At 41.6% G+C, this 17,507-nt stretch overlaps 1 protein-coding gene across 1 annotated transcript in view; it reads left to right on the forward strand.

The window, feature by feature from the left end:
- LOC126426520 (uncharacterized) overlaps positions 1 to 17,507 on the forward strand; it is a 204,948-nt gene that overhangs the window by 46,812 nt on the left and 140,629 nt on the right. The window contains exons 3-4 of the mRNA XM_050088425.1: positions 2,629 to 2,721; positions 12,947 to 13,009. Coding sequence (XP_049944382.1) covers positions 2,629 to 2,721; positions 12,947 to 13,009 — 156 coding nt within the window. The remainder of the gene's footprint in view (positions 1 to 2,628; positions 2,722 to 12,946; positions 13,010 to 17,507) is intronic.

The raw sequence follows: 17,507 nt of genomic DNA on the forward strand, positions 1-17,507 counted from the left end.
TCCTCCTCAGTGTTCTTAATACCCGTCTCCTGTTGTGGGGCAGTGCTTTTTCACCTATTCGTGCCTCCTCATTGTCCAGTTCTTTGCAGAAAATGGTGTTTCCCCTACTCATTTCAGGGCACTTTCGTTGCTGTTGATCTTTCACTCACTTTCCCTCCGTTCTTTTTTCCTTACACTGGTCGCCACTCTATGACGTCTGTGATAGTGACTACATTTTATTTGCCGAGCAGCGGACTGCAGCAGATTTGCTGGCAGATCTGCAGTCTATTTTGTGCAATGCTCAAATGAATGTGGTTCGGGTTTTAAAGTTCTGTGAATTGTCCCACATTTTTAGCAAGATTTTGAGGAGATATTTTTAATGTGTCAATGGGGTGGCTGGCTCACCCAAATTTTTTCGTAAGTGGTCAGCCAGTCTCATTCCCCTGTTGCTGTTCTTTTAGCTCTTTTGTGGTTTGTTTTCCCTCTTTTACTTTCTTTATTAGCTATCTTGCCTCCTCACTGGTTTTAATGCATGTGAGAATGCCTGTGCGATGGTCATTGTGTGGTCGTTTCGTGTGCATGCGTTTACACATACACACACACACACACACACACACACACACACACACACACACACACACAAATTCCCGTTGATTCTCTTGTTCCTTTCCTTCCTCATGATGATCAGGTAACCCCGCTGGGCATTCCACCATGCTGATCAGCCTTAATATACCTCATAGGTCGGGTCGCCACCTTTTTTTTTTTTTTTTTTTTTTGTCAGGTTGTAATGATGGAGTCGCCCATGATCTGTCCAGCAAGATAATCAACATTGCCGTTTCCCACTTGACAGGCCTCATTTGCCGTTGGCCTGTTCCGAGGTGGAACTCGGCCATTGCCAACGCTATCGGCAATCGTCGTTGTGGCTTGCAACGTCTCGTGCGGCACCTGTCCTCTGCCGGTCTTACTATGTTTAAATGTCTTCGCACTGAAGCCCGTCCCTTAATCAAACAGAGCAAGTGGGTGTGTTGGGAACACTTTCTCTTCTCTAGGTTGTTCTGTCCCTTCATCGCTCGTGTGTGCTACACACCACACCCTCCAAGGTTGTCTGTGGCAGTCATAAATTCCAGACCTTGCCATTCCAGGTCGCCTGTGTACAGATCCATCAGTTTTCGTGGAACACCCTTGACCCATTTTGCAATGGCATCGATGTCGGCCTGGTATCCAGCTGCCTTCCGGACTGAAGCTTTCTACATTTGTTTTACCTCTTGTCAAGCAGAATCCTCCAGCGTACACTTTACTGAATGCGAGCTGCTTCTGGTTTCCTCTTCTTTCCACGATTCAGCTCCTGGCCCTGAATCCATCCATAACCAACTGCTTCAACACCTCAGCCCTTCGCAGTGCCAAAACCACCGCCAGGTGTAGAACCACATTTGGCTCCAAGGCATCTTCCCCTCTCAGTGGAGAGACATTGTTCTGGTTCCAGTCCATAAGCCCGACAAGGATCCGCTTGCCTCGATAGTGACCGACCAGTCAGCCCCTGGCCAGTGCTCCCTGTAATTTACTAGAACAGATGGCGGCTCATCGACTCACTCGTGACTTCGAATCTCAGGACCTTCTGTCTCGTTGTTGGTGTGGCTTTCAGTAGGGACGGTCTCCAATCGATCATCTGCTTCAATTGGAAACCACAGTTCGGCAGGCCTTTTCCCAGCCCCCATCATCTTGTCACAGTTTTTTTTTTTTTTAAAAAAATCCTAATAAGATCTATTACAAAGCTTGCTGCCATCATATCCACGAGTGGGGTCCTCTTTTGATTTTTATTCAGAAGCTCCCGTAACACATGTCATATTCAGAGTTTGGGTTGGCAACTTTTTCTATACAAAGGGAATAGAAAATAATAGTTGTCCTATCACATTTCCCTGGGGCAGTCCTGACGATACTCTTGTCTCTGATAACACTCGCCACCGAGGACAACATACTGGGTTCTATTACGTAAGAAGTCTTCCAGCCACTCACATATCTGGTAATATATTCCTATTCTCATACCTGTGTTAACAGACTGCACTGGGGCGCTGTGCCGAGTGCTTTTCGGAAATTAGGAATATTGAATCTACCTGTTAGCCTCTGTCCGCAGTTTGTAGGGTATCGTGTAGGGAAAAGGAAAACTGAGGTTTACACGAGCAATGCTTTCTAAATCGGTACTGATTTGGGGACAGAAGCTTTTCTGTATCGAGGAAATTTATTATATTCGAAGTTAGACTATTTTCAAGAATTGTGTAGCACACTAACATTAAGGCTGGGTCTGTAATTTTCTGGATCTGTTTTTTTACTTTTCATCTATACAGGAGTCAAATGCATTTCTTTTCTTGTCAGTGGTGACTTTGCACAGGTTGAGAGGCTTGTGATAAATGCAAATTAAGTAAGGGATAGGCACATACAAGACTGGGAGCATGTCTGTCTCTCTCTCTCTCTCTCTCTCTCTCTCTCTCTCTCTCTGTGTGTGTGTGTGTGTGTGTGTGTGTGTGTGTGTGTGTGTGTGTGTGTGTGTGTGTTTCATCTTGTTTTACCCCCTGTTCATTCTGCCACCCAGTGACCACCAGACTTCAAGCTGAGAGATGTTGCAAATATACCTCTATTTCACCCTTTTTTCAGGTTCTCGGAGACCCATCAGCTGTTTCAGAATGTGCCAACAAGATTAAGGAAGAGGCGAAAGGAAAGGGTGAACAGGATAGAGCAGAGGCTACTGTAAGTACTTTTGCTGTACCATGTACTATACTGCAAGGTAGGCCACTCGGTTTTATAAAAGTCGTGCTAAAATGATTCTTCGTTCCTCCACAGCAGTAAAGAAGAAAGAAAAAAAAAAGAAGGGCAAATAGTAAATGTCTGTTCTGTGCCACAGCTTCTAAAGTTGGTAAATTTCTTTTATGAAGATTCTCGTCAGTAAAAAGCATTTATTGCAATTCAGAATCCCTGCAGAGCCGAAAGAAAATGAAAAATATTGCGTGTTAACCACATGACCCACAGATTTTCTGAAAATTTGTTGGGAGGTTTGAAAGCTCCACAAGTAGCAGAGATGACAGCAGAGCTCGTTGTACATTGGCTTTAATTTTTTTCACGACAGTTGCCTCTCGAGTGTACTCTTGTAAATATACTGAGGTGATAAGTCATGGGACCTCCTTTGGCGCAGTGTAGTGCAACAGTTCGATGTGGCATGGACTCGATAAGCCATTGGAAGTCCCCTTCAGAAATATTGAACCGTGATTTTTTATGGCTATCCGTAATTGCGAAGGTGTTGCCACTTCAAGATATTGTGTGTGAACTGACGTCTCGATAATGTCCCATAAATGTTGGATGGTATTCGTGTCGGGCAATGCGGGTGGCCAATTGTTCACTCGAGTTGTCAAGAATGTTCTTCTGACCAGTCGTGAACAATTGTTGCCTGGTGACATGACATTGTTGTTTCGGAACATAAAGCCTGTGAATGGCTGCAACTGGTCTCCAAGTAGGCAACCATAACCGTGTCCAGTCAATGTTCAGTTCAGTTAGACCAGATGGTCCAGTCCATTCCATGTAAACTTAGCCCACACGATTATGGAGCCACCACCGAGTCTGTTGACAATGTGAGTCCATAGCTTCGTGGGCTCTGTGCACACTTGAATCTTACCGTCATCTCTTCCCAACTCAAATTGGAGCTCAACTGACCGAGCCACAACTTTACAATCATCTTAAGGTCCAACCGCTACTGTCACGAGCCCACGACAAGCGCTGCAGGTGATGCTGAGCTGTTAGCAAAGGCACTCACATTGCTCATCAGCTGTCATAGCTTGTTATTGTTGTGGTCTTCAGTCCACAGACTGGTTTGATGCAGCTCTCCATGCTACTCTGTCCTGTGCAAGCTGCTTCATCTCCCAATACGTACTGCAGCCTACATCCTTCTGAATCTGCTTAGTGTATTCATCTCTTGGCCTCCCTCTACGATTTTTACCCTCCACGCTGCCCTCCAATACTAAATTGGTGATCCCTTGATGCCTCTGAACATGTCCTACCAACCAGTCCTTTCTTCTAGTCAAGCTGTGCCATAAATTCCTCTTCTCCCCATTTCTGTTCAGTACCACCTCATTAGTTATATGATCCACCCATCTAATCTTCAGCATTCTTCTGTAGCACTACATTTCAAAAGCTTCTATTCTCTTCTTGTCTAAACTATTTATCGACCATGTTTCACTTCCATACATGGCTACACTCCACACAAATACTTTCAGAAATGACTTCCTGACACTTAAATCTATACTCAATGTTAACTTATTTCCCTTCTTCAGAAACGCTTTCCTTGCCATTGCCAGTATACATTTTATATCCTATCTACTTCAACCATCATCAGGTATTTTGCTCCTCAAATAGCAAAACCCGTTTACTACTTTAAGTGTCTCATTTCCTAATCTAATTCCCTCAGCATCACCCGACTTAATTCTACTACATTCCATTATCCTCATTTTGCTTTTGTTGATGTTCATCTTATATCCTCCTTTCAAGACACTGTCCATTCCGTTCAACTGCTCTTCCCAGTCCTTTGCTGTCTCTGACAGAATTACGATGTCATCGGCGAACCTCAAAGTTTTTATTACTTCTCCATGGATTTTAATTCCTACTCCAAATTTTTCTTTTGTTTCCTTTACTGCTTGCTCAATATACAGATCGAATAACATTGGGGATAGGCTACAACCCTGTCTCACTCCCTTCTCGACCTCTGCTTCCCTTTCATGCCCCTCAACTCTTATCTGCTTTCTGTACAAATTGTAAATAGCCTTTCGCTCCCTGTATTTTACCCCTGCCACCTTCAGAATTTGAAAGAGAATATTCCAGTCAACATTGTCAAAAGCTTTCTCTAAGTCTACAAATGCTAGAAATGTAGGTTTGCCTTTTCTTAATCTAGCTTCTAAGATAAGTCATAGGGTCATTATTGCCTCACGTGTTCCAACATTTCTACGGAATCCAAACTGATCTTCCCCGAGGTTGGCTTCTACCAGTTTTTCCATTCATCTGTAAAGAACTCATGTTAGTATTTTGCAATGCCTAATTTTGGCACACTGTCCTAAAGGACATGTTCGTGATACAATCCACATTGATTTCTGACGTTATGTCAAAGAGTGTTACTTGTCTGTTAGCATTGACAACTCTGTGCAAACACCACTGCTCTTGGTCATTAAATTAAGGCCGTCAACCATTGCATTGTCCACGGTGAGAGACAATGCCTGAAACTTGGTATTCTCAGCACACCCCTGATGCTGTGGAATCAGAATATTTAATTCTGTAACAATTTCTGAAATGGAATGGCCTGTGTGTCTGACTCCAACTATCATTCTGCATTCAAAGTCTGTTAATTCCCATTGTGAAGCCATAACCACATTGGAAACATTTTCACGTGAATTGTCTGAGTGCAAAAGACACTGCCGTTTTATATCTAGTGTTCGCGACACTACCACCATCTTTACGTATGCTTATCACTACCCCATGGCTTTCATCATCTCAGTGTATAAGGGCTTCCCAGAAGTACTTGACAAACAAAACACAAACATTTTGGGGTAAAAACATCTTATTTCTCTACATAGCCCATTTTCAGTGTGGTACCCTTTTTCCAAATGTGTTTAATATCTCAGGACCCCATTTATAGTGAGAATTGTCGAGCACTGCAAAATAACCTTCACCTGCAGGCTCCACCTCTTCAATTTTAGCAAATCTTTCACCACCACGTCATTCCATCAAGTCTGTAAACACAAAATAAACAGAAGAGGCTAAATGTTATGACTAGGTTGCATGAGAAAGTAATCAAAACTTAAACTCATTGTTTTTACCCATCAAGATAATGTATGTGTCAACTGGTGCAGTGTCATGACGAAAAGAAACTTTATTTTTTGCTAGATGTGGCCATTTTTGCTTCATTTCATCACTAAAATGCTGCAATAAGTTCACACATTACTCACAAGTGATTGCTTTTCCTTTTTTAAGATAATCAATTCAAATTATCCTATAGGAATCTAAAAAAAAATGACTGCATGACCTTGCCTGCTGACGGAACTGCTTGTCTTCTTTGGAGTTGATTCTCCATTTTCAGTCCACTGTTTTGACTCTTCCTCTGTACCAGATGCGAAGTGATGAACCCACATTCATAATAAATTATGAATAGACATAAAAATTTGGCTTTATTGCAGCAAAACATTGCCAAACACTCGACTGAGTTCGTGGTGATGCAGTTTTGTTCCATTGTGAGTAGACGTGGCACACAATTTGTGCACAGCTTTCTAATGTCGAAATTTTCAGTCAGTATGTGATGTACATACAGCACTTTTTGAAATGCATATGATGTTTGGTAGTTTGTGCAATTTCAGTCGTGGCTGTTCTACCCAATTTTTGGTGTGGTCACCTCATTTGGTCTACACCTACATCTACATCCATACTCCGCAAGCCAACAGACGGTGTGCGGCGGAGGGTACTTTGAGTACCTCTATCGATTCTCCCTTCTATTCCAGTCTCGTATTGTTTGTGGAAAGAAAGATTGTCGGTATGGCTCTGTGTGGGCTCTAATCTCTCTGATTTTACCCTCATGACCAATATACTGCTTGACTCCTCGGTGAAGGTATGGTCTCGAAACTTCAACAAAAGCCCGTACCGAGCTACTGAGCATCTCTCCTGTAAAGTCTTCCACTGGAGTTTATCTATCATCTCCGTAACGCTTTCGCGATTACCACTGCACTGTTCGTCTTGGCAACTTGTGTGGCCTTGTGTAAACTCTGCCACCAAATATTTTACTGTAGTAAATGAAGGAGCAGATGCCCCCAGTAGAAAATAGCTCAGCTTTAATATTAGTTAGACTAAGACCTTTCAAATGAAGGTAGTGTTATCACATAACAATGACAAGTTCATCCACTTTCCTAAATTTTCTGAGAGCATTCACTATTGAAGGCTGCCACACAAATATTGAACAACAGAGCATTGTTAAGCTTCAAACTTGAGCTTTATAGTGTTGGTAGTTTCCACTGTAGTCATTTGTTTAAAACAATGATCACTATCTATATGTCAGGTTGGGTACTTCTTGGATGGCCCTCGTATTAATCAAGCTGTAATAGCAGATAAACAACGGATAGCTAATACAATAGGGAAACTGGCTGCCTTTTGTCACTGTAGCGACTTTCCTGCTAATTTCTTGATGTTTATTTGTACTTATACTAATTTTGTGGAAACTCTAGCAGATTAATGGCAGTTAATAAAAACATGTTCATTTACTTTACTGGAGAATCATGTACCTCACACCACCTTTCTGAAGTGGCTGTAGAACACATTGTGTGAATGTGTGTCTGGGGCAATGTGACCTTTCGTGTTTGCTTTGATAGGCGTCATCACATATGGTAGATCCTGTTTGGGGATCTACACTTAACTTTACAGTACTCATTGGAAATTAATTTCAAGACAGTGACAGGTATTTTGGCATGAACGTCAGTGAACGTACCTGAAAGCCTGGTAGTGTACAGCGTCCCCCCTCCCCCCCCCCACCTACACCCCCCCCTTCCCCCCCCCCCCCCCAATCCAAATATGAAACTTTGTTAGTTTATTAAAGTATTGTATTCCCAATTTACTTCCTCAGTTGCTACTTCGATTCTGTTTATTTTACAGAAGTGATTACAAATTACTCCTATTTTGCAATTGAAATCTTTGTTTCCTGCAAAAAAAAAAAGTTTAAGGCATTTTCAGTGCACTGCAGAGAAAGTAAATGAAACTGTTATTTGCTGCACTATAAATATAATGTGTAGACTTCTGCAGTAGCACTTTTGGTGACTTTAATATCCACCTTATTTAAAAGTAAATGCTGCAGACTGTGCAGTTTTATGTCACAGAACAGTAATATATTCCCACTAATGCACAACTTAGCAAGGTGGGGTTGTACAGTTCAGTGAGTACTTGTATGACTGTGCCTAAACATGTAGGTTTAACATGTTTGATTAAAAACACTATTATGAAAAGGGTAGTTGCTACTCATCATATGGCGGTGATGCTGAGTCACTGCTAGCCACAATAAAAATACTGTCACATAGCTGCCAGGGACTGTGTGTGTGTGTGTGTGTGTGTGTGTGTAAGAGAGAGAGAGAGAGAGAGAGAGAGAGAGAGAGAGAGAGAGAGAGACATGGGCCTGACCTCTTATTTATGGCTGTCACCATGTCCTCATTTGTGATGGATGGTGATCCAGCAGCATGGTTCTCTCAAGCCCATTCACCTCCCATTTGGATATCTGCTCCGTGTTTATGCAATGGAACTGAAATGGATACTACCGTTGCGTCCCAAAGTTATAATCCCTTACTGTGTTTTAGTTGGTAGCTTGTGTCGTTCTGCAGGAATCTCATTTTACTAATGCTCCATCACAAACGCTTCATTGGCTCCGTGTTTTGTTGGAACCAGGTCAGCCCTTTGAAGGCTTCCAGTGGCGTCTGTACAGATATTGTCAGTACCTGTATCCACCCTCGTACCTCATTGGAAGCAGTTGCCGTCCGGGTCCACTTGGACTCTGCAGTCGAGGTTTGCTATCTCTATCTCCCTCTGGCAGGCCACCTACACCTGTTGCCCTAACTGCCCTACTTCAGCAATTTCCACTCCCTCCCTCCCATCCTTCTTCTTGGGGGATTTTAATGCTCATCGCCCTTTGTTGAACAGAGCTTCAGTGTTTGTTTTTTTTTCGAGTCGGGGCTTCTCGTGACCAATTTCTTGCAAAAAAAAAAAGATCAATGCCTTCTTAATCATGGTTCTTTACTCATTTTAGTGCTGCATACGACACTTTTTTTTTTTTTTTTTGCCACTAATCTTTCACTGACTTTCCTTCCCTTGTTTTATCCTTACACTGGTTGCCACATGATGACCTCTGTGGCAGTGGCTCGTTAATTTTATTTGTTTTATAAACCTAGTATCCAAGTCCCTTCCTCCTCCAGAAACAGCGGGCTGAAGCTTTCCACATATGTTTGGTGCCTTGTCAAGTGGAATACTACAATGCACACTATACTGAATGAATGGAAGCTTCTTCTGGTCCCCTCTTCTTCTCATGATTCAGCTCCTGGGCCTGATCCCATCCATAACTAATTGCTTCAACAGCGCCGAAATCTTCTCCAGGTGCTTACCTTATTTACTTGAATCTAAGCCGCACTTTTTTTCCAGTTTTTGTAATCCAAAAAACCGCCTGCAGGTTAGAATCGAGTGCAAAGTAAGTGAAAGTTCTGAAAAATGTTGGTAGGAGCCGCCACAACTAACTTCTGCCATCGAAAATATGTAGCTCTACACAGGCATGCTTTGCAGACACAAAGATATATACTGGCGCCAAAATCTCTGCGTCAATAAATAAATTTAAAAAAAAGGTAGAAGACGAGCTTTTTTTCTCCGCCCCCAAGTTTCGAACACTGCATTTTCATACATTATCCAACAAAGTAAATAGAAATTCCGTATTGTTCGTCTCCGAATGTAGCAGCCTTTCAAATATTCGCAGCAACAATAATAAATTTCTTTACATAAAAATACCAACAATCCACAAGGCTCTACGATCGTTGCACGAGTTGATACGCTGGGGCCCACTAAGATTTCACGTAGCGGCACCTATTGCTTCATGGAAGTTTGTGAAGTACTTGTTGGTGTTAGTGAACCATAATGAAGTGTTTTCATTATAGTGCCAAATTCAATTTGCGGAACAAAGTTCTAATAGTGCTGCAGGTCTGTGATACTGGATTGATGAGAGAAACGTCAGGCGATGGTGACTGCAGAGAGACAAATTATTTGGATGATCAAGTAGCAGAAAAGCATTTAGTGGGCCAATGTGTGGCCAATATCATACACTAGAACTGATTTTAAATGAATTTAAGGAACAGCATCAGAAATTCCTGCCTGTGAACGCCGAAATTTTAAAAATTTAGGTGCATGAAACTGCTAGAGAGCAAAAAATTGAAAATTTTAAGTCTAGCCGCAGTTGGATTGCAGTGGTAGCGCGCACAAAAGCAAGCCATGGCGCGAGCGGCGACAGGTCGTAAACACTCATTATCAGAATGCGACAAACAGTGCATGACACAGTACAATAATGCATTTTCAGCTTAGAGTGACGTAAACACCTATAACGAAGAGAACGGCACTTATCAGATCATAGCAAAATAAGCAATCAATTTGAACCAGACAAAGCACGTGAAAAAGTAAGGGTACCCATATAAATACGGACGGAACGCCTGACGCATAGCAATGGCTACCTGGTGAAGCTTAAATGCTGAGCTTACAACTCGAACCAAACTACTGTAGCTGTATCTTCATCCATTCATTCTAAATCGTGTCTCATGTTGCAATGGACCAACTTTGTTTCGATTTGGAGGTGCAGTCTAAAACTTTTCTCTCCCCTTGAATTTGGAGTCTCAAATTTCAGGTGCGGCTTAGATTCGGGAAAATTTTTTTCCTTGATTTCGAGTCTCATTTTTCAGGTGCGGCTTAGATTCGAGTGCGGCTTAGATTCGAGTAAATACGGTAACCGTATTTGGCTCCAAGGCATTTTCCCCTCTCAGTAAAGAGACACTGTTGTGGGTCCAGTCCATAAGCCTGGCAAGGATCTGGCGTCCCTTATTAATTTCCGGCCAATCAGTCTGACCAGTGACCCCTCCAAGTTACTAGAATGGATGGTGACCCATTTGCTCAGTTGGGTCCTCTAATCTCGTCACATTTTTATCTCGTTACTGGTGCGGCTTTCAGGAGGGACGATCTCTGATCGATCATCTGGATTAACTGAAAACTGCAGTTCAGCAGGCCTTCTTCCCAGTGCCATCCTCTTGTTGTGGTTTTCTTTGATCATAATGGCTACGACACAGCTCGGCGCCATCACATCCTCCTCAGGCTCCACGAGTAGGAGTATTTAAGGCCCCGTACTGATTTTGTATTCCCAAGTTCGTGTCTCACCAGTCATTCAGAATTCGGGTTTATGACTTTTCTAACAAAGGGAGTAGAAAATAATTGCCATGGGACACTACGTTCTTGTTACATGAAGTGCAAAAGTTTAAATTTTTGTACATCTAAACTAGGTACATGAATAAATATAATGTGGTGATTTGTGCTCCTTCAATCATTTGCATGTGAACCCCATTGTGTGTAGTCATATTGGAGATATGTTGTTTTTCTGTTATTTTCCCACCATTTTCACTGTTTGTTTGCACAGAACAATGTAATTTTATGGAATGACAGAGTTGCTGCCAGTCTCACAAAAGAATACCCCCAGTATGATTTACATTTTTTTGTAAATTTGCTCCCATTGACGTACTGGTAGATTTATTTTTATGTATGTACACTACATAGTTTTCATACAAACTACTTTTCCCACTTCATACCGCTCTTTCTTTGTCAAATTATTGTTGCAGTAGCCTGGGAGCTTATAGTTGAATAAAATTGGATGTTTTTTGACTTCCCACACAAAGCTAACGTCCACAACCTGTTTGTTCATCCTCAGATTAAATCGGTAGAGAACTGCGTTTGAGACCACGATGCAACTCAGTGCTTGGCCATGTGGACACAAGTTTTTGGCAATTCACGGGTAGCACATTTCAAATGATTTACTGTCTAATCACTCTGCAGTCACACCATCTGTAGAGCCCGATTTAGCTAAACGGGAAGTGATTCTAAAAGTAACCATTTACCATTTCGCATTGTCAACAGGTTTCATTTCAATTGCTCCGTTTGCGGAAGGCCTAAGGATGAGCATGAATTCCATGTGTATGCACAAGAGATGTAAACTTCTGTTTGTGGTGCCAAGTTATTGTGATACCAAAACATGAATCATTTTCATCAGGTTACCCTCCATTCAGAGGCTGTTGCACGCAGCGACCATTATTTTGATTTGTAAATAATAGATTTCAGGTATCAGTCGTCCTTTGGAATTTTTATTGGCAGATCTAGATTTCGGCATTGAATTCAATGAACTGTGGACAACAGGCGTTACATGCATTGACCAAAAATGATAATGGCTAGTTTCTAGCCAATAAAAATTCCAAAGGACGACTGATAGCTGAAATCTATTATTTACATATGGATCATTCTCTTTGAGTATTTACTACTTCGGTATGTGGTCCCTTTATGTATATCGACAGGGTGGTCAGAAATAGTCTAAAAAACATGTAGGGATGTTCCAGGAGAGGTTGTGCTGAGAAGTAATTGTTACGAAGGAAATTCAGTATGTTGCACCAGTTCCGAATTATTTAGCATTGCATGCACAAACTCGAGTGATCCGCCAGATGCAATTGGTGTCAGTTGTTCTCATAGCGTAGATGATAGTGTACGAGACTTCTCAGCCTGTGGCTCAGGTTCAATTCATGCTACTGTCCTATGTCCAGTTTTTGTATTGCTCTCCTGTTTGGTTGTAGGAAACCAAACAAAGAACTCGTTTGGCAACTTCATCTCTGGTGGGCTGCTTGAATTTGTGCACACAGTAGCCTGATTGACTCACTTCATTGCTAATTGACTTTGGAGTGGTGTAATGTATAATTTTTTTTCCTTAGGAATTAGTTCTCCGTAAATTATACCCTGCAGCACTCTTATAAGCTTTTCAGACTGTTCTGATAATGCTGTATAATGATGCAGTGGTGGCCTATCGCACCAAAATGTCCTTTATTAGTGAATATGAATCAAGGAATACTTTCATTAACGTATTTCAAGAAGTATTTCGGTAGATATTCATGGTATTTATCACTGAAATCGGAATATTTTCAGAGACCTCAAATGTAATAGGGTGTTGATGCTATTACAAATGTTGCTGAATTCACTGAACACACACAGTTCCTCAAATCTAGCTCCAACTTATTCTCTTGTGAGAGTTAAATTCATTTTTTGTCATTATTGAGTGCGTTTGTTGTTATATGCATAAACGTGATAAAGCTTTTTTCTTCCAGTATGATCTGATGATTTATGTTATTTGTTCTAGGTTGCTCCATTTGCTGAGGATTTTGTTCTTGAGCAGGATCCTCTCAACATTAAGAAAGAGGAGGTATGTGTGTGTCGTGTGGAGAGCCACAGATTATTTGATTTTTGTCAGTAATTTTCTCACCTGTCATGGAGTTCTTCATTTTGTGTATCTGTCGAGGTCTGGGGAACCAGACTGCACAAACTGGATGGTTATATTTAATTACTTTAATTATTTGTCAAGCATATAACTGAAGCACTAAATCTACATTTTTAACTAATTGGTCCCACTTGTACTCGGTGCTAAGTTGAAATTACGTAGTTCACAACATGGACAACTGAAAATTTTCACTAATTTATAATAGTTCAGGAATCATGAGTCCTCACTTGGAGCGAGTACTTACCTCTTCTTAGAAACAAAAGTGCAAAACTGTGCCAGTAGGAAAGTGGAATTTGCAAAAAAAAAAAAATTCCAATACTAACCTAATTACAAATTAACAGCTAATATGAGCTGTTTCAAATCTGAAAAGCTGGTGAATACTTCCAACTGATAATGTATTGTGAAACTAGAAAGGTAATGATTACTGTAACACAATTTCAGACAGATGACAATGCTTTGGGGGGGGGGGGGCGGGGGGGGGGGGGGGGGGGGGATGGTGTCACCAGTACATCAATTTGCAGTCACACAAACGACGATAAAAAGATTCAAAAGATTAGAGAGACTTATCCCCAGCAATATCAACACAATTTCCACAACACGCATTACCAACAGATGGAGGGGACAGGGCCACATTATGCCACAGTCCTTAAAAAAATTTAAAAAACAAAATTCATTAATTGTTATTGATTTAACAGTAACAACATTTTTTAAAGAGGTGCTCATGTGTTAGTAGGATCCAGAACATTTAACTTTCTTGTAGTATACTCATAGCAATGCATACCATGGCACTTTCAGCAATATGTACCACCAAGAGGGGGGGGGGGGGGGGGGGGGAGGGGAGGCAGGTTACTTTATGAACACCACAAAAAATATTTAAAAAAATATATTTTTCATTAATTTTTGTTGACTTTTACTCACAACATACTTTTTTAAAACAGATGTTGATGTGTAAGTAGAGTCCTGAACCTGAAAATATTGAATACTAGCAAACGCATCAATGCTTTGCAATTGCTAAATATGTATGTGAATTGGATATACATCCTAAGCTGTTTCCCCAACTCTCTCTGCACATCTCTGCCTCCCCTCCCCCTCTGGCCATCTCCTCCTCCCACCTTCATTTACATTTCCTCCCCCCCCCCCCCCCCCCCCCCCCCCCCCATCTGTCATCTTGAGCATAATTTATTGTAATTGCAAATGAAACTGCGATTGAAAATTGACATCCCTTAAAATGAATGGTAAAGAAGTTTCGATCATAGACTATGTGATCAAAAAGTATCCAGACACCTGGCTGAAAATGACTTATAAGTTTGTGGTACCCTCCATCAGTAATGCTGGAATTCAGTATGGTGTTGGCCCACCCTTAGTCTTGATGACAGCTTCCACTCTCGCATCCATACATTCAGTCAGGTGCTGGGTTTCTTGGGGAATGGCAGCCCATTCTTCACGAAGTGCTACACTGAGGAGAGGTATCGATGTCAGTCAGTGAGGCCTCGCATGAAGTCGGCATTCCAAAATATTCCAGAGATGTTCTATGGGATTCGGGTCAGGACTTTGTGCAGGCAGTCAAATTACAGCGATGTTATTGTTTTGTAACCTTTCTGCCAAAGGCCATGCATTATGAACAGGTGCTCGATGATTTTGAAAGATGCAGTCACCATCTCCAAATCACTCTTCAGCAGTGGGAAGCAAGAAGGCACGTAGGCCTGTGCTGTGATAGTGCCATGCAAAACAACAAGGGGTGTGCAAGCCCCCTCCATGTAAAATGTGACCACACCATAAAACCACCGCCTCTGTATTTTACTGTTTGCACTTCACATGCTGGCAGATGATTCACTGAGCGTTATCCATACATACACCCTGCTGTCAGATCACCACATTGTGTACCATGATTCGTCACTCCATACAACATTTTTCCAGTGTTCAGGTGCCCAATGTTAATGCTCCGTACACCAAGCAAGGCGTTGTTTGGCATTTACCGGTATGATGTGTGGTTTATGAGCAGCCACTCGACCTACTTGGCAGTGGGTAGCATCACAATGCACCTAACTTGAAAAGCGTATGTTTTTTGGGGGTGTCTGGATACTTTTGATCACATATGAGATGGAATCCAAAATTTTCAGGACTGGTGCTGCCATCAGGAAAGTAGGAGAAGTAGGTCTTTGCACCGCTAGATGGTGAGAGCTGCACATCTGATGAGTCAGTGTGCAGAGTGGCATTCAGCTGGGAGGATGTGTGTTGTGTCCAGAGCGATTTCCATAATACTCTGATGTGTGGCGATTTTAGGATGGGTCTGTGAACAGAACAGCGGACCTTCATCTCCAAGACCCAAAAAAACGAGACAGGTGAAGATCAAAGCGAAGAGCATGATCATTTTTTTCTTTGGTACCAAGGGAATTACACACAAAGAATTCGTCCCACCCAACCAAACAGTGAATTCCGCGTACTACTATGACCTTTTGCGATGGCTCCGTGGAAATGTGCGGTGACGACGGCCCGAACTTTGACGTCAAGGGAATTGGCTGCTGCATCACGACGACGCAACCTGTCACATGTCTTTGCTCACCAGGACCTTTTTGGCAAAAAACAACATGACGTTTGTACTCCACCCACCGTACTCGCCAGATTTGGCACCTTGTGACTTCGCGCTATCCCCAAAATTGAACTCAAGTTGAAAGGCCGTCAGTTCGACACTAGAGAGGATTCGAGTAGCGCTGCAAATGGGTATGATTACAAGGCTTCGGACGATTCAGATTCCGTAGTAGTATTTTAAGCATAGGTCAGTAAGCCAAAATACACTTTTTCTGTAAAACTGATGGCAAAGGTGGGAACAACTGTTGTGTATATGATTTTAGTTCGAAATTTATTTAAGGGGAAAGAATATACATGAAACAGTTTCTCATGGTTTACATGACTTGCAGTCATAGTTAAAACTGACTGCAAGAAAGAAAACGAACTGCAAGTTTTCACAGCACAGCTTTGTTTTTCTTGCAGTTGACTTTAAATGAAAAGCTGTACATTATAACTTAAAAAAAGTATTCAGTGTATGTCACTTCAATGTTTGTTAGTGTATCGTCTACAAATTTAAAGTAAATTGGTTAAGTACTCTTTGAAATATCTGGTAACAGTGTTTCCTCTCTGTGTATTACATATCTATTTATACAGGGTGTTACAAAAAAGTGCGGCCAAACTTTCAGGAAACATTCCTCACACACAAAGAAAGAAAATATGTTATGTGGACATGTGTGCGGAAACGCTTTCTTTCCATGTTAGAGCTCATTTTATTACTTCTCTTCGAATCACATTAATCATGGAATGGAAACACACAGCAACAGAACGTACCAGCGTGACTTCAAACACTTTGTTACAGGAAATGTTCAAAATGTCCTCTGTTAGCGAGGATACATCCATCCACCCTCCGTCGCACTGAATCCCTGATGCATCCGTGGAGAAAGGGGTATTGTATCACAGCCGTCCACAATACGAGCACGAAGAGTATCTACATTTGGTACCGGGGTTGCGTAGACAAGGGCTTTCAAATACCCCCATAAATGAAAGTCAAGATGGTTGAGGTCAGGAGAGCGTGGAGGCCACGGAATTGGTCCGCCTCTACCAATCCATTGGTCACCGAATCTGTTGTTGAGAAGCGTACGAACACTTCGACTGAAATGAAATGTGCAGGAGCTCCATCGTGCACGAACCACATGTTGTGTCGTACTTGTTCTAGCAGCGCAGGTAGAGTGTCCCGTATGAAATCATGATAACGTGCTCCATTGAGCGTAGGTGGAAGAACATATTGACGAAACTAAAATGAGCTCTAATGTGGAAATTAAGCGTTTCCGGACACATGTCCACATAACATCTTTCCTTTATTTGTGTGTGAGGAATGTTTCCTGAAAGTTTGGCCGCGCCTTTTTGTAACACCCTGTATATTATACACATTAAAAATATATTGCCTATGTCTGCCCAAATCTTCATTAGAGCATAGTGTCAAAATCTGAAGTAAATCGAAGACAGAATTTTTTGGAGCATTGTCGATGGAAAAAGCAGTACTTGATTAAACTATAATGAAATTATTTCAATAAAAGCTGTCTTGATTACATACAAATTATTTATTTCATTCGGTGAGACGTCTTCAGTCCTTGGTGACAGCTAGTGGCACGGAGCAGGCTGCTCTGGAGAGAAGTGAAGAACAATGTTTCAGGCCACTATCTCCTGCTGTCACCAAGGAGTGAAGTGATCCTCTAAGATTGGATGCTGAACGGAACAAATAATTTGTATGAGATCAAAACTGCTTTACTGGAATAATTTTCAATCTAAGAACTTTTGAGATTTATGGCAGAACACTTGCCTTTTGTTTATTACATATGTATTCCTACATTATATGTATTAAAAAAAATATAGCCTGTGTCTGCCCAAATGTTTA

The sequence above is a fragment of the Schistocerca serialis genome, chromosome 11, assembly GCF_023864345.2.
Source record: "Schistocerca serialis cubense isolate TAMUIC-IGC-003099 chromosome 11, iqSchSeri2.2, whole genome shotgun sequence".
In the NCBI taxonomy this organism is placed as follows: Eukaryota; Metazoa; Arthropoda; class Insecta; order Orthoptera; family Acrididae; genus Schistocerca; species Schistocerca serialis.